This window comes from Pseudorca crassidens, chromosome 16 (assembly GCF_039906515.1).
Source record: "Pseudorca crassidens isolate mPseCra1 chromosome 16, mPseCra1.hap1, whole genome shotgun sequence".
Classification (NCBI taxonomy): domain Eukaryota; kingdom Metazoa; phylum Chordata; class Mammalia; order Artiodactyla; family Delphinidae; genus Pseudorca; species Pseudorca crassidens.
In genome coordinates, this window is record NC_090311.1 from 27,478,079 (window position 1) to 27,496,334 (window position 18,256).

The window sequence follows — 18,256 nt, forward strand, 5'->3', positions numbered from 1 at the left end:
ATTCAGTTTCATGAATTTAAATACAGTGCCAGCACAGATAGTCGTTTCTTCAGTTTATTTTTCATCTGCTGAGCACCTTAACTGAGGTTACAAACTTTCAATTCTGCATGCACTATGAAAGTCAAATTGTGATGCTATACAAAAAACAATATTAAAATTTTAAGTAATGTTACCTTTGTATTCCAATCTCTGATGTTTTTCATCAGGTTTATCAGGAGGCTTTGAAAGTCTACTAGAGGAATCTGTTTCAGTTGTTTTTCCAGACTCATTTTAAACAACATTAAAATCAGTAACATTATTTCACAATCCTGGTAACCTTCCGGATGTATAGATGTACACAAGCCTAGAAACTTTGACACATATCAGAGACAAAACAACTTAAGGAGATATATTTTGCTTGAAGAGTTTAATTATAAAAACTTTTTAACAAAAAATGCAAAAGAGAACTATATAGAAATTGAAACATCAGTTGTCTAGGAAGAAGGCAAGAAATACTCATGTTAATAGTTGACTTGATAAGTATCTTCTTCCCCATTTTTAATTTTCAAAATTTTCTTAACAGTTCAATATCATTGATTTGATTCAGCCACTAAAAATGTTTTAACACTGTTATTAATTCTTGGTCACTAAGTTATACTGTAAGTTACAATTTTTTTCTTTATATATTCTAGTTCTAAAAAATTACTGGTTTCAAAACTACTAGTAGCAAAAAGCTTCTTGGTAAAGGTATTCCTAGAACTATTTTAATCACATAACTCTGATTCAAAGTTCCCTTTCGTTCCTAATATTAAAACAAAAATAAGGGACTTCCCTGGTTTGTGTCAGGGTTAGTGGTCCAGTGGTTAAGACTCCACGCAGGGAACTAAGATCCCGCATGCCGCACAGTGCGGCCAAAAAACAAAACAAAAAATAAATAAAACAGCAAAAACAACCTTTAATATGAACATTATTGCTAAGAAATTTCAGAGACTAGAAATCCCATGGTAAAACACTAGTGAATTTTTTTTTTTTTTTAATTTGGCTGTGCTGTGTCTTAGTTGTGGCACACGGGATCTTCGTTGCTGTGTGCGGGATCTTCAATGCGTCCTGAGGGGATCCAGTTCCCTAAGATCGAACCTGGGCCCCCTGCATTGGGAGCGTGGAGTCTTAACCACTGGACCACCAAGGAAGTCCCTGATTTTGTTTTAAAACCATTAAGCAAAAAACTAAGTGGTTCCAGCTCTGTGCTAAAGACATACAAAAAAGAGTTTTCTCCTACCTTGACCACATTTAAAATGTTGGTTTCAGGGAGAGATGAAAATATTGGCTTACAAGAAGAATCTTCACTTCCTTTCACCCCCAGTGTCATCTGTGTTTCAGAACTATGGAAGAGTGAATAAAAACAATGTGAAATTATGCACAAAACTGTGAGAAGTACTGAACAACAAAAGTTTTACTGAGGTATAATTTACATACAATAAAAGGAATACACACATTTAAAATTTTGATGATATGTATACTAGTGTAACCACCATCCAAATCAAGAAACAGAACATTTCTATAGTACCTCAAAAGTCCCTTCATGTCAGATCCGAGTCAATCGGCTATCTCCACTCCAGGTAAATTTGATTTCTATTTCTATGCATTAGTTTTCCCTTGAACAGCTACTTTTTTTTTTTTTTAAGGTAAGAAATGGATTTATTTAGAGAGAAACACACTCCACAGACAGAGTGGGGGCCATCTCAGAAGGTGAGAAAGGCCAAACAGCTACTTTTTATGAGGCGTTCTCTCTGTTGCTCTTGGTGTCAGAGAGCTATGTAGAAGGTGGCTCTGACTACAAAGAACTCATAATATTTAAAGGCCTCATAAGTGGCCCAACAAAACTTCCACAGCAATATAAACAAATCTAAGCACCCCAATTTTGGTTGAGGAATCAGTGAAGGTTCATGGAAGAGGAGACACATGAATTTGGCCTTCAAAACATAGATAATATTTTCTTGTTTTATTTTTTTTTGAATAAATAACCCTTTCATATGGTTAAAAAAAAAAAGTTAAAAGAAATTAAGGCACAGTGTGCTGAAGAGAATTGTCCTCCCAGTCTAGGCCTTCAGCCACTCATTTCCCCTCCTCACGGACAATCAGTACTAGTTTTAGTCCTTCCTCCCACAGGCATTTTATATACATATAAATAAATATGAATACACTCCCCACTGCTTTAATACAAATGGTAGCATACTATACACTCTGTTGTGCACCTCTCTTTCTTCATTTAATATGTCTTAGAGATACTCCTATAACTACCTGGGAAGAACTTTATTTTTTAAAATATCTGCTCAGTAGTCCTGTGTCCATTCCTAGCTATACAACCTCAGGCAAGTTACTTAATCTTTCTGTGCCTCACTCACCTGTAAATGGGAATGAAAAAACTATCTAGTAGTTGTAGTGACTATTAAATGAAGTACTCTATATTAAGCCCCCAGAACCATGTCTGGCACATAGTAAACAATATGTAATGTTCGTAATTCTACTCTTATAAACAGTGCTTCAACAAGTGAGACAGATAATTTTGGTGAGCAGACACTGAGGATGGAGGTGAGGGACTAGCATGAGGAAGATCCCATGCAGCAATGGCTAATGTGGAGGAACAGCAACAGAATCAATTTGGTTAGAACAACAGGGTGAACAAAACAGAAAACAGGTCAGAGTCAGCTGTAGAGTCTTAAATACAGGTGTAAAGGTTTACTAGTGGAGAAAAAAGCTTTCATAAAAGGAATCCTGTAACAATGAAAGGAATAAATATCTTGGAGGTGGAAAGCCCCCACGGAAAAGGAGATTTTTGCCAGGCTAGGCAAGAAACGAGGATCTGAGTTAGACTGACACCGGGAATGAAAAGGCAAGAATAGTTGTGAGATAGGTAGAGGAAGAGGAACACAGGGATGTGACAACTGATGGAATACAGACTAGAAAGAGGTTAGGACTAGGTCTGTATTTCCTGCAGAATAATGGTAAAGAAAAGAACTGTCCTAGTATCCTTTAACATCTTACTCTCCCCACCTGAATATTTACTCTAACAACCTTTAAACATTTTTCACTCCAAACCTCCCATTTGGATAGCAACTTGCTACTGTGAACATGCACATATATACCAGCAAAAATGGATAAGCTGCATGTGAGTCCTAGTGAGAAGAGTCAGTTGTGATATTTCAACAGAATTCACTCTCGTGCTCATGTTGTTTAAACAGGTATTTGATTATGTTTCGCTGATTCCTTCACCAGCTTACTCTTGCTTACCTGTGTTCATCTTTGCCTACCACTACACAGCAATGGTGGTGACTTACAGCCACCATATCCCGGCTCCCAAACCTGACTGAGGCAACTCTTCAGTTGGTAAATAATCAATCAAAAAAACAATTTTGCTAAATATTATTTGCATTTATTATGTCTTAATGAAATAATTATATATCTTTATTTCACTATTTCCACTACAGTACCTGTTCACTACAGTGAAGAAAGGAAAACAAATCTGTTGCATACAACATAAAAATTCACCACACACTATTCAGTTCATTAAATGTTAAATAATAAAATAGTATTTTAACTTTCTAAATATAGGTATTTGAGTATTTTGGTCATGTTTGGGGTTTTTGAACGGTCTGAGAAAGCATTATTTTTCCTATTTAAATGGAATAGGATGGATGATGGACTACACTCTTTATGTGAAAATTTGCTATCCAACATATTTTCAGATACAGGTTATATCTGAGCAACAAGGAGGGATCCTGTATGGGGTGGAAAGAAATGGAGAGATGAAGAGTTTGGTTCTGGATATACCAAGTAACAAAAATTTGCTTTTTTTTTTTTTGAAAAAGTGAAGATGAGAATATTCTCATAAAGTTTAAGAACTGTTTTAATTTTTCTTTTTCTGCCTATTTCCTTTGCCCATTTTTCTAATAGGTTATTGATCTTTTTATTAATTTGAAATTAAGCCTTTGTGACCAGAGTTCCATTCTTATATAGTTGACCCTATTTTGCCCTTTTTTTTGTATGTATGTATATATGTATTTATTTATTTTTGGCTGTGTTGGGTCCTCATTGCGGTGCATGGGCTTCTTACTGCGGTGGCTTCTCTTTGTTGTGGAGCAAGGGCTCTAGGTGCGTGGGCTTCAGTAGTTGTGACATGCGGGCTCAGCAGTTGTGGCTCACGGGCTCTAGGAGTGCAGGCTCAGTAGTTGTGGTGCACGGGCTTGGCTGCTCCGTGTCATGTGGGATCTGCCCAGACCAGGGATCGAACCCGTGTCCCCTGCATTGGCAGGCGGATTCTCAACCACTGTGCCATGAGGGAAGTCCCTACACTTGACCCTTAAACAATGCAGGGGTCGGGGCACCCACTTGCCGCAAAGTCAAAATCCTCGTATGAAGTATAGTTGGCCCTGGACTTATTTTGTTCCACTGATGGAGCTATGAATATCTATCTGCATTTGTCCCATGTTATTATCTGCTAAGGTCAGTCCCACCTCATAACTCTTCTTTCTCAAAACTTTCCTGGGTATTTTTTCTATATGGCTTTAGAATCACTTGTAGAGTCCCAACTCCCCTCGTCCCCACAAAAATCTGACTGGCATTTCTTTATTTTATTTTAATTTTATTGGAGTATAGTTGATTTACAATGTTGTGTTAGTTTCATTTCTTATTAGGATCTCATCAAGTTCACAGTTTACCTCAGGGGTAGCTCTAATGTATTTATGATGCTGAATTTTCCTATCTGGTCTTCTTTTTTGTCTCTTAGTAATGTTTACACACACACACACACACACACACACACACACACACACACACACACACTCTTACACTTCTATTTAAGTTTATTCCAAGGTATTTAATATATTTTTCTTACTATTGCAAATGAAGTGTATCTTTTAACTAGCTACAGTTCATATACCTTAAGGTTACTAATTTCTCTTTATTAACATTGTACCCTGGCATCCATACCAAATTCTCTTACTGGTTTGCCATAGCTTTTCAGTTGATTCCTAGGCTTCTATGTATACATTAAATCACTTTTTCTGCAAATAATGAATCTTTCACCAACTAATTTCCTATCTTTATATCTCTTTTTTTTTCTTGTCTAATTGTTTTGGCCAGTAGCTCCAAAATAATGGTAAACAACAATAGGCAGTCTTATTTAAAAAAATTTTTTTTAATTTAAAAAATGTCCCCATTTCTTCCCTGTTAAACATGCTGATGGCATTTAGATTAAGTTAGATGTTAAGAATATATCTAATTCAAGATCCGTTTCAACTTTAAGTTTTAAAAAAAATCAAGCATGAATACTGAATTTATCAAATGAATATTAACTGTTTATATATAAATTGTTTAAAAGACAATTTTTGGAGTTAATTATGAAAAGAACACTTACACTAGGTCATCTTCATTAAAGTCTGGCTGAAGATTCTCCAGAGGGAACAAAGATTTAAAATCAATTCCCATATTGAAAAACACAGCAGCTATATCAGACAATGATGGGATCCAAGGCCAAACTGGTGAATCACTGAAGGTATCTAGTTAACAGAAGAAAATATTTTATCCCAAATCCTGGGTTCACAAACCCATAGTTGCAAGACGACAGTCTGCACATGAAACATGGATTATTACTATGATTTTATAGAAATGGCAGCTGGTAATGATATGTTAACCATATAGTTATTTAGAATGATCATATAGGAATTACAGATTTTCAAATAAATGTGAAGGAAATGACATTTATGAACAAAATATCTGCAAGTGATGGATAAAAGGGTGTAACTCAGGAGGAACATTTTCAGAAGACTGGAAAATAACAACAGTGAAAAACCAACTACTGCTAACACAAAGATTTTACCATGTTCAGTGCCTATATAGTCCCAAGCCTTAAAACAAGTGAAAAAGGTAAATCACAATGCTTGTTTCATTATAAGGGATCTCACAGGTAAGAATGCAAGTGTCATAGTTTTGCAGTGCATACTTTCAATCTTCTCAGTGCATAATCAGTACAATACTGTTGCTCACCAAAAAGCCATGAAAGATAATTGGCTAAATAAACTTGCAACTATTTCCACTTATTCAGCACAGTAAGCTATGTCTTGGTAAAAATTAGGTAAGGGATGCCACTTGCAAGATCTTATACCCTTTTTCTCAATGCAACTAGAAAAATGCACTCATTTTTTATTGGAGTTTCATTTCATTATTAAAGTCTTTATATTACAAAAATAATTTTTTATTCTATATGTCCAAATATCCTAATTGTTTAGTAATACAAAAGAGTTCATGTACAAAGCAACCAATAATTCACACTGTTAATCTCAATAAATTTATCTACTCACCATTTCTTATTGTTATTTCCATTAATGTACTTAAAATCTGCACAGACACAATACAGTCTGTATGAACTGACATCATCTGCCAAAGTAGATAAATGATAGAGTATTAAGAGAGAAGAAAGAGCAAAGAGGCTCAGAGAGATGAACATACTCCACCCAACATAATATATGAGTTGGAATTTAAATCCAGGTCTGATTTGTAAGTCAGAGCCCTTTCCATTCTAACATGCCGATTTTTCTTTTTTACAACTTTCATCTACAATTAGATAAATATAACTTTAAAAACTATCAAAAATACCTTTCTAGTTCATATTATGCCATGAAACCCAAAGACCATAAAGGAGAAGGCTACTAAATTGATCACATCACAGGCAAAAATCAAACCACAAACTAGTAAAAATATTTGAAAAGATACAAATATACAAATTAATAGACCAATGTATATTTTTAAGAGCTATTCAGTATCACTAGTAATCAAAGAAATGCAAAGAAAAATGACATGATATCATCAGCTGACTTCAAGACTGGTAAAGATTAAGAGTTTTCATAATACCCGGTTTTCACAAGAGTACTAGGAAAGAGGGAGTATGTCCAGTATGAGTGTAATTTGGTAAAAACTGTAAAGTCATTTGGTAATATTTATGCAAAATCATTGTCCTTACACTTTGATCTACTCAGCCTTTTTTTTTTTTTTTTGGTGGTACGCGGGCCTCTCACTGTTGTGGCCTCTCACGTTGCCGAGCACAGGCTCCAGACGCGCAGGCTCAGTGGCCATGGCTCACAGGCCCAGCCGCTCCGCAGCATGTGGGATCTTCCCAGACTGGGGCACGAACCCGTGTCCCCTGCATCGGCAGGCAGACTCTCAACCACTGTGCCACCAGGGAAGCCCTACTCAGCCTTTTTAACGTACAGGAATTTATATACAGAAGCATATAATGAATGTAATTTTACAAGACAACTTTTTGGGAACAAAATCTCAAGTTTAAAAGACGTTAAAAAATCATAACATATTGAAAGTTATTTTAAAGTGGTTTTATAGAGAAAAACATGGTGTATTTCTATTTCTCTTTTGTTGTGAAACCATGGATTATGATTATAATAAATTTAAATCTAAAATATAAGGGTGAACAGCCCAAACTCTGGTTTCAATCAGGCATATAACTTGAGTCATTTCCAAGTCAACCTATGTGAAAAAATGTCTTTGCTATGATGTTTGAGTCATTACACTCTGCCACTAGGGGCAGCACCATTCAAAGCCATGTTGGACACAGGACAAGTTCTGCATAAGAATCTTTTTGTGGGGGGTGATGAATTTTAAGGTGGGCATTACAGTACGTGAAGCTAAATAAATATGTAAAGAGATACATACATACATATAAAACAATCTAATGTCTGTCAATTGAGATTGGGTTAAATAAATAAATCATGGTACAGCACTACAAAGGAATACTATTACTATTACAATATAAAGCCATTAAAAAGAATGATAACATGTCTATACTGAGATGAAAATATTCAATAATTTATTGTTACCTAAAAAAAGAAGTTATAAAACAGCACATATTCTGTTCACATTGTCTTTCTGGTCAACTATGTTTAGACACATGATAAAATCATTAAGATGCAAACATTTCAATTACATTACAATTAAATTTCAAATTATCAGGACTATAGCATTAAAATGAATTCTGATATATTTTATAAAAAAAAAAAACTTGTAAGTTGGTAAGTCTCTCCATCATGAAAAATGGACTTGGAATTGAAAAGGAGAAATGAGACAAAGTGTCTTACACAGAAAAAGCACTTAACAAATGATTATTAGTTTGCTTTTCAAAGAATATAAAGAGTATAAAAAGCTGCTTACATGAAGATATGCTTGTATGTCATCATTAGGGTTTTAAAGGCTATAATGATGGGCCCTCACCAACAAGATGAAAACAGATAAATGCAAAGTCCTACTTGTAAGTTTAAGAAAAGATATATTACATAATTAGAGAATAATGAAGTCCTGGTGTGACAACAAATGAAGTTTTGAATCACAATAAACAAATATGTGGGGGCGGGGGTAGATGCGTAAGAGCCTTGCTGGAAACTGCTGGTAGGAAAGACCTTATCTGGAGCATATATTCATTTACTGGGGGGAAGGAGGAACACTTTAGGAGGGAAATTGACAAGCTAAAGGTCATTCAGAAAGGTGATCAGTAAAGGGACTGGATATTTAGTGACTCGAGAAAGTTTAGTGTGGGGAGTAATGAGGGTCATGATAGTTGTTTAACTGAAGGACTGTTAGACAGATGAGGCATACTGTGGGAAGCTATAGAAAAGATAATTAGTACTACTACTTAAAAAACCATTTGGAGGCAAATTTTGATTTAATTAGGACTGTTTAAAAAAAAAAAATCACTGGGATCCAAGTAGTGAGCTCCTAACAACTGGAAGCAAATGCTCCTGCCCCACAGTCTGTCCCACCTGTTATTCTCTCTGCCTAGAATGCCCTTCTCCCATTTACCATCTGACATATCTATAAACATACACACACCTGTTTATTGTCTATCTCCTCTATACTAGAATGTGGGTTTCATGAAATCAGAAACACTGATTTTTTAAATTGCTGTTCTCTCCAGCACCTGGCATAGCTGGCACTCAAACATGGCAGCTATATGAAAAATGAATGAAAAACTATATTGGAATATATAGCTCTTGCAAATATGAGATTCTTTGAAATGTAACCTTAAAGCCCAGAATAGAAACTGCATATATTTTTCCCACTTCACACTTCACATATATAGAGTAGTTACAGTTCTCTGATACCACTGATATTTATAAAGTTACCATGTAGATAATACAAAATTATTTATTTAAGTGCATTTAAAAGTTAAATACAAATGGGGAAAAGAAATATTCAATTGGATTTGCGCTCCCCGCACCCAGTTATGAATGGGGAAATATCAGTATACAAGTCAAATCCTAAAAATGTATGTAGGCACCTCCACAAAAATAGGGGGGAAAAGGTAGAAAAAAATCCCCCCAGGTACACAAGCATTAGAAGACTTCTTCTAAAGCAAACTACAATAGTGATTTACCAGTGTGATGAAACGACTTAGGCACAACTAGCATTATTGCCTATCCTGCACACTATCTGCATTAGCATTTCTTTTTTTTTTGCGTTACGCAGGCCTCTCACTGTTGTGGCCTCTCCCGTTGCGGAGCACAGGCTCCGGACGCGCAGGCTCAGTGGCCATGGCTCATGGGCCAAACCGCTCTGCAGTATGTGGGATCCTCCCGGACGGGACACGAACCCATGTCCCCTGCATCGGCAGGCGGACTCTCAACCACTGTGCCACCGGGGAAGCCCCCAGCATTTCTTTTTTTTTTTTTTTGCGGTACGCGGGCCTCTCACTCTTGTGGCCTCTCCCGTTGTGGAGCGCAGGCTCTGGACACACAGGCTCAGCGGCCATGGCTTACGGGCCCAGCTGCTCCGTGGCATGTGGGATCTCCCCAGACCGGGGCACGAACCCGTGTCCCCTGCATCGGCAGGCGGACTCTCAACCACTGAGCCACCAAGGAAGCCCAGCATTTCTTTTATAATCTCTTTATACTGACTCTTTTTGCTTCATTCTAGCCCACTAAAATCATGGGTTTGATATGCTAGATTTTTTCTCTAGTAATGTGCAAATAAGATTATATTTTAAAAGTTTATTTTTGACTGGGAAATATAGAAAGAGGCAACTATACCCCCCAAATATTTCTCTTACCCGAAACAGCCACTTTAACACAGGTACAGGACACTGGACATAGTGATAAGCAGAGGTAAGGAAGCCTTGTGTTGTCAAAAAAATCTGATCTGTTTTTCCTGATCTGAAAAAATACAGTGAAATCAATATGACTGTTATCTTCATGGCAAGAAACTTCTACCACCACATCTGACATAATCAGGGAAATGAGCAAGCAAACCATCGTAGTCCGTGGAGGTGGACTCTACCCCAATGTGGATGGGTTACTCATTAGAAATTCAATCAGTGGCCTAAAGCTGAACCAATCTGTTGGCTTGGCTCCAGATTTATCTGGTGGACAAATCTACAGTAGCTGGCAGTGTCGAAGAGCCTATCAAGTCTCAGAGCATCATCTGCTTTTGCCAGACTGGGTTTGTACTTCCATAAAACTTAGCACCACAATTAATGTGATCTGTCTGGATCTGAGCTATCACGTACTGAGAGAAATTAGACCAGTTTGGGTACTGTGGTAGAGACTGTTAATCCCAACATCTATCCTTGTCTTTCCTCTTGGTAACTGAACCCTGGGGTTTTTAGCTGGGCACACTGGCTGCCTGAAATGAAAATCACTTCTCAGCCTTCCTTGTGGCTAGGTGTGGCCATGTTGACTAAGTTCTACCCAACTAACCATAAGTAGAAATGTTGTGTGGGGTTTCTGGGAATTTAAAGGCTGGAGCTCCAGTAGCACCTGAAGCAACCAGGTACTAAGGATGGTGGGGAAGAAAGATTATATGGTGAAACACCAGCCCTGGACTTCCTACCTCTGAACTTCTTCCACATCAGAAAGAAATATACTTCTTGTTTAAGCCTTGTTATTTTATTTATTTATTTTTAACATCTTTATTGGAGTATAATTACTTTACAATGTTGTGTTAGTTTCTGCCATATAACAAAGTGAATCAGCTATATGTATACATATATCCTGATATTCCCTCCCTCTTGCGCCTCCCTAAGCCTTGTTATTTTGACAGTCACTGTTACTAGATACTGATCTTAACCCTAACTAATAAAGGCATGTAATATGCCAAGCGACTACCTTACACGGCTTCCTATAACTAAATAATAAAACACAAAGAGCAACAGTAATAAGTAAGAGGATGAGGAAACTGGATAGGTCAGAATAGAAATTATCCTTTCAGAAGATTACATCAGTCAGAAACCTTTCAATTTTTATACAAGAAAAAGTTAAATGTCTATTTTCCTACTTACTTAAGAATAAGCTTTTCTACAGCACTTTGTCCGATAAAACCAGAGTCTCTTAAATCCAAGGTATACTGATTGAAAATTTTTCCAGAATTAAGGAAATTAAATATTTCTTCGCCTGGATGATGATCAGGAATAGCATCAATTGTAACTGAAAATTTCTTTAGAAATTCTCTGAAAAAAAGAAGTTATTGAATACTGAACAGTTATACTGCATATAATTTTGTATTTGAAGATTGGGTGCAAAAAACCCTTTTCTTAGGACCACTATTAATCCCACATTAGAAGATGAACATGAGAACACATGTTCTGCTCTCCCACTTTTTGCTAGTATTGAATATTTATAGTCCAAAGCCACTAAATGTGTCTGTGTGAAAAGGAGAAAAGACAAAAAATCTAACTTGGCCTTAAAATCTGCCTTTCAAATCCACCCCAGATGGATTAAAAACCCACCATAGATTATTCACAGAGTAAATAACCGTCAATGGCTCATTTATTTTACGAGAACAAAATTTTAAAATGTATTTTTAATACAGCATACATCATGAAAAATGCTGTACCTGTGCTCTTTTTTCCTCTGATTTTATTTACTTATCCAGTTTTATTGAGGTATAACTGACATACAGACTGTTTAAGTTGAAAATATATAGCATAAGGATTTGACTTACATACATCATGAAATGATTATCACAAGTTTAGTGAACATCCACCATCTCATATTGATACAACATTAAAGAAATAGGAAATCTTTTTCTTGTGGGGAGAACTCTTAGGATTTACTCTCTCAACAACTTTCATACACAACATAAAGCAGTGTTAATTATATTTCTCATGTTGTACATGACATCCCTAGTACTTATTTATCTTATAACTGGAAGTTTGTACATTTTAACCACCTTCATTCAATCCCTCCCTGCCCCAAACCTTCTGCCTCTGGTAACCACAAATCTGATCTTTTTCTTTGAGTTTGTTTTTTGAAGTATAACTGACCTACAACACTGTTAGTTCCTATTACACAACATCATATTGATTTTGTACTTCTATACATTGTAAAATGATCATCATGATAAGTCTAGTTATGATACACCACTGTTTACAAAGATATTATACAGTTATTTACTATATTCCCCACATACCTGTGCTCTTCTAAGAGGCCATCTTCATCATCTGTACTGTCTTGATCGCCAATTCTGATTGGAGATTTAATGCCTCGGCCCTGCCTTATGTCTTCCTGTAGTTGCTTCTGCAGTTCATCTAGCCTGAGAATCGAAAGAATGTTATAATAAATGGCTTAAAGATTTTTTTATTTCTAGGGTCTGTCTAAAAGCAGCACCAAAGAAAACTCTCATTAAAAGATCTGAATATTTCTTTATGGCTAGGACTTCAAGAATGATGTCCAAATCATTTAGAGATCGGGGGAGGAAAAATCACAAAGAATAAACACCACTGATTTGATTATCCCTCTAATCTTTAATGCTCATTGGACTTCCAGTAGACCAACAACCTGATAACGTTAACTAGGCTTTCTAGAAGCAGCAGTCATCACCATTGTCACTATGATTATCACAACACCCAACACTTACTAAGCAGTTACTATGATACCGTACCAAGGACTTCATGTATTAACTCTTTTAACCCTCACAACAATTCCATGAGGTAGATTATTACCCATTTCATACACGAGGAAACAGGCATTAGAAAAGCTTACTTGTTCAAGCTCACAATGTAAGGAGCTGGGATTCAAAGCCAGAGAGTTTAGCTCTGGAGTCCTTGCTTATATTGCTTGCCAAGATTAACTTACTTTAACCAAGGTCCTTATTCCCAGCTCCAGCTCCACAGTAGATGAGTATAATACAACAGTAAATGACCAGTAAAGGCACTGCTCTATCACTACAGGAAAGAGTTAATCATCAGATCAAACTAGAACCTCTGGGCTTCCCTGGTGGCGCAGTGGTTGGGAGTCCGCCTGCCGATGCAGGGGACACGGGTTCGTGCCCCGGTCTGGGAGGATGCCACATGCCGTGGAGCGGCTGGGCCCGTGGGCCATGGCTGCTGAGCCTGCGCATCCGGAGCCTGTGCTCCGCAATGGGAGAGGCCACAGCAGTGAGAGGCCCGTGTACCACAAAAGAACAACAACAACAAAAAACTAGAACCTCTGCCTTTGGTCTGTGCAATGTTCAATTTTAAATAAGCAATTTCAGATCTGACATCACAAATCACATGAATTCATGAAACTTTTAAAGAATTTTACAGTTGACGGGAATTCCCTGGCAGTCCAGTGGTTAGGAATCCATGCTTCCCTTGCAGGGGGCACGGGTTCCATCCCTGGTTGGGGAACTAAGATCCCACATGCCGCACAGTGCAGCTAAAAAAAAAAAAAAAAAAAAAGAATTTTATAGTAGAGACAAATTTCTCCAGTTAAATTCAGAAAGGGGAATACTCCTCACTTACTGTCTGCAATTCCTATGCTTAGCTACTTAAAGACACATATATACCAACTTCAAGCCAACTGAGTTTTCAGTGAATTTCTCTGCATTAGTTTCAAGGATAGTCTTTGAACTAATAAGGAATATTATTTTTCCCCTCTCATAAGCAAAAGCAGTTTGCAACTAGTTACATAAATTTCATTGGGGTTATTATAATGCCCAAACTTTCTGATTTCTATATGTGTGTGTGGGGGGTGGGGTTATCAGTAATAATTCTAAACTTCTTCCTCAAAAGAGTAATTTGATGTAGAAATACCACTTCTGGTTATACTCATTTCAAAACTTGGACTAGGACGGCATACGAATGTTTAACAAGTATGAAGATGCCACTTCATACCTGTTAGGATGGCTATCATTAAAAAACCAGAAAAACCAAGTGCTGGTGAGGAGGTAGAGAAACTGGACCCGTGTGCACTACTGGTAGGAATATAAAATGGTACAGCCACTATGGAAAACAGTACAGCAATTCCTCAAAAAATTATGTATAGAATTACCATATGATCCAGCAATTCCACTTCTGGGTATATACCCAAAAGAACTTAAAGTGGGTACTTGAAGAGATAATTTGTACACCCGTGTTCATAGCAGCAAAATTTACAGTAGTCAAAAAACAGAAGCAACCCAAATGCGTCCATCAATAGATAAATGCATAAATAAAATGAGGTATATACATACAGTGGAATATTTTTCAGCCTTAAAAAGGAACGAAATTGGGTCATTTGTAGAGATGTGGATGATCTAGAGACTGTCATACAGAGTGAAGTCAGAAAGAGAAAAACAAATATTGTATATTAACGCATATACATGGAACCTAGAAAAATGGTACAGATGAACCATTTGCAGAGCAGAAATAGAGACACAGATGTAGAGAACAAACATATGGACACCAAGGGGGGAAAATGACGGGGGGAGTGGTGGTGGTGGGATGAACTGGGAGATTGGGATTGACATATATACACTAATATGTATAAAATAGATAACTCATAAGAACCTGTTGTATAAAAAAATAAATTCAAAGAGGAAATTCTGACACATGCTACAACATGGATGAACCTTGAAGACATTATGCTAAGTGAAATAAGCCAGTCATAAAAGGACAAATACTGTATGATCCCATTTATATGAGGTACCTAGAATAGTCAATTTCATAGTAACAGAAAGAGTGGTAGTTGCCAGGGGCTAGAGGGAGGGGAGAATAGGGAGTTATTGTTTAATGGGTATAAAATTTCAGTTAGGGAAGATGGAAAATAAAAGTTCTGGAGATGGATGGTGATGATGGTTGCACAACAATGCGAATGTATGGTAATGCCAGTGAACTATACATTTAAAAATGATTGAAATGGTAAATTTTATGTTATATATTTTTGTCACAATAAAAAAAATACAAAAAATTTCTACCCATACTTTTGATCAAGAACTTCAGCTACCAGATACCAGCTGTGATAAGTAGAAAGGAATTCATACTATTAATTAATGCAGTATGCCATAAAAACCAGGATCTTTTGATTCAGCCTGTAAATAAGAACACCTTATTTCTAACATAGTTGACAGCAAAACTGTTATAATAGCACTAGCACAAAATACATGCTAATTTCTCATGTTTTTTTAAGGTAAATTAAAAGCCAGCCATACAAACAAACAGTATGTTAAATTTAGCAAGACAGTCACGATGCCAACCTACCTTTGTGTGTCTTCCATCTCCTTCACTAGACGCTCTAAAGTATTTGTGTAAGTTCCACTATGAACATGTTCCTAAAACAAGAAGAAAATTTGGCAATACTTTATAACGTATCTTAGTAGAAGAATTGGGATGTTTTAAATTATTCAGAAGACTAAAAAATATTTTCTATTTCAATAACCTGGGCCAGGAGGATATCTTTCTTAAAAAGATAATTTTCACCATCATGCTTTAAATCTAGAATTTTGTACTGCAGGCAATTTGATTTTACCATCTATTAGGAAAGGCACTACTTATAAAAACCCTGCTAGCCTTAGGAACTGACTGTTAACACCCAAGGGCTCCATAGCTACCCTGTCTTTATTTTTAAATTCTATTTTAGTGGAATTAAACTACTAATTTTTAGGTGTTACCATGAAACATTAACACCTTCCCCACCATATTTTACACACATGAGAATTTAATTCAGCTTATTCCCAAGATAGAATGAAGCACTTTATAAATAAAATTGCACACCACAATTAACAACATTTCTACACTCTACCTTCATTTACAGCAGTGGTCTCCAAAGCAGGGGGTGTGCAAGGTGATCCATTGGGGTGCAGGAAGAAAATAATAGAACTTCTATTTATATGGAACTTCTATAGAAACTCCAGTAGAACTTACTCTATTGTAACTTCTATATAACTTATATAGGAAAATACTTTTTTCTTCTTCCTTTCAAATTCTGTTTTCTTCATATGCTTCAGAAAGTACATAGTAGTATAGTAGTACAGGTATATAATCTATAGGTATACATATATATTGGGGTACATGCTCAAAATTTTTTTTACTAATAAAAGTGTGTGTGATCAAAAAAAGTTTGGAGACCACTGATTTACAGTTATAAAGCTGAAGATATGGGAAATCCATTAACCAAAAAAGAACTATACCACTTTCAGTCTAATTATAATTGTAACAAACAGTGAATTTTAAAGTAAGTTCTAACAATCTGTCCCTCGTTCACTAGTCAATCCATCTTTCTCTCTTCAAGTAAAGATAAATATCATAAAACTACTTACTGTATAGTCTGATGACTGAGATCTAAGCCCCTTAGAAAGAGCAGGAGGCTTTCCTGTAGTTGCAGGAGTCTGATTGAAGTTCAAAGCCATTATTTCTTCCAGTGATTTTAATGTTTCCTCTTCCTCATCACTGTCTAGGTTATAACCTAAACTTTCTTCATCACTATCAAAATCACCCCTTAGTTTTCTTTTCAGTGCATTGCTACCTGCATTGGAATTTCCTGAACTCTCTTTATCTGAAGGGGCTTTATCTGAAGGTGCTGTTGGGCTCGGAATACATGGCACAACTTCCAAAGCAGCCGGGGGAGACTTTGTAGGAGTGCCATATTCTGAACGCAAAGATCCCCCACAAATTTTCCCTGTAGATACGTTAGAATCAGCCTTATTAGTCTTTGCTTTGTGTTCCTTGTGTTTGGAGGACTCTGTAGAATGCCCAGAACATTCTTTAGATGAGGAACGCTCTTTATCTTTTTTAGGAACTGGAAGAGTGCAATTTTTAGCATTTAATGGAACCCGAGAGGAACCAGCACTTGGAACATGGGAAAGTAAAGGTAGAAGTTTTGTCTCCTGTGATGCCACAGAGCTAGCAGTTTTATTTTTCTGAAGGTTGCTAGCTTTTTTAACTGCAGACTTTTCCTGAGGTAAAGGTAAGTGGGGTTTCTGTATCTTAGTCTCTTTGGTACTTGCCACACGAATTTGGTCACTATTCCTGGAAGAATGGTGCCCAGTATTTGAAGGTGTCAAGCCTGCAGAGGAGCAATCAGCTTCTTCATTCGGTTCCTTGGATATATCTTCCAAGCGCAATACACCACCAGGTGTCTTCAGTGCAATATGCTTTATAAATTTTTCTCTCTGATGTGGTCCATCAGGACGCTTCTCAAGGAAGGACTCTTTTGCTTTTGGCATTATAGATTCTCTTGTGCTTTTCAGATCTGAGTCCACAGAGTTCCTTTTTCTTTTGTCAGGGAATTTATTCTGCTTAGAGCCTGCTAAAATTTAATTTTTGCCAGATTAGTGAAAAGTATACTTTCCTATCTTATTAAAGTTTATTCAGTAAGTGTCTAGAATACCCTGACAAAATGTTTAAATTCTGAAAGTTTAGGCTGAGATTATTAACCACATATGGAATGAGGAAACAGAGTTAATATTTTATTTATTAACTGATAAATACTAGTGTCCACGAAATTTAGTCCAAAGCTAATGACAAATGCTCATTTTCATTCAAAAGCTATTAAAAGTTTACCACCTAAATAGAATTAGAGGTGTTACACCCCAAAACACTGCGTATCTGTAACAAGGAAAGGATCCTAAAGGCACTTTTCCTCAAAGTGCATATACTCTTTCTTAGACTAAAGCCTACCTGGTTCTAGAAATCTAACACTTTTACATCTAAATTTATAGTACCTTAAAACACATACACAATAACTAGTTGAAGGCAGAAAAATTTTAATTTCTCAATTAAAAAAATTCCCCTAAGTCTTTTTCCCTACTATTAAATTTTTTATTCTTTCCCATGTATCCCTCTAGTCTTCAGCTGTGTTATAGGTTGAACTGTAGCTCCCAAAATGATATGTTGAAGTGTTAATTCCCAGAACCTCAGAATGTGACCTGAATTAGAAATAGGGTCTTTATAGGGGCAATCAAATTAAAATGAGGTCATTAGGGTGGGTCCTAATCCAATACAACTGGTGTCCTTATAGAAAGAGGAAATTTGGACATG

General features: G+C 36.4%; 1 protein-coding gene across 6 annotated transcripts in view; it reads right to left on the reverse strand.

Annotated features, from left to right (window-relative positions):
* Window positions 1-18,256, reverse strand: part of SLF2 (SMC5-SMC6 complex localization factor 2) — a 42,347-nt gene that overhangs the window by 14,747 nt on the left and 9,344 nt on the right. For 2 of the 6 annotated variants that reach the window (XM_067709686.1, XM_067709688.1), the window contains 9 exons: window positions 16,537-17,522; window positions 15,479-15,549; window positions 12,448-12,570; window positions 11,318-11,485; window positions 10,091-10,193; window positions 6,339-6,414; window positions 5,396-5,537; window positions 1,259-1,361; window positions 174-350 (listed from right to left, as the gene is read on the reverse strand). In XM_067709686.1, coding sequence (XP_067565787.1) covers window positions 174-350; window positions 1,259-1,361; window positions 5,396-5,537; window positions 6,339-6,414; window positions 10,091-10,193; window positions 11,318-11,485; window positions 12,448-12,570; window positions 15,479-15,549; window positions 16,537-17,522 — 1,949 coding nt within the window. Of the gene's footprint in view, window positions 1-173; window positions 351-1,258; window positions 1,362-5,395; window positions 5,538-6,338; window positions 6,415-10,090; window positions 10,194-11,317; window positions 11,486-12,447; window positions 12,571-15,478; window positions 15,550-16,019; window positions 16,500-16,536; window positions 17,526-18,256 lie in introns of those variants that run through there. The other 4 variants (XM_067709685.1, XM_067709687.1, XM_067709689.1 and 1 more) reach the window with 3 other exon arrangements.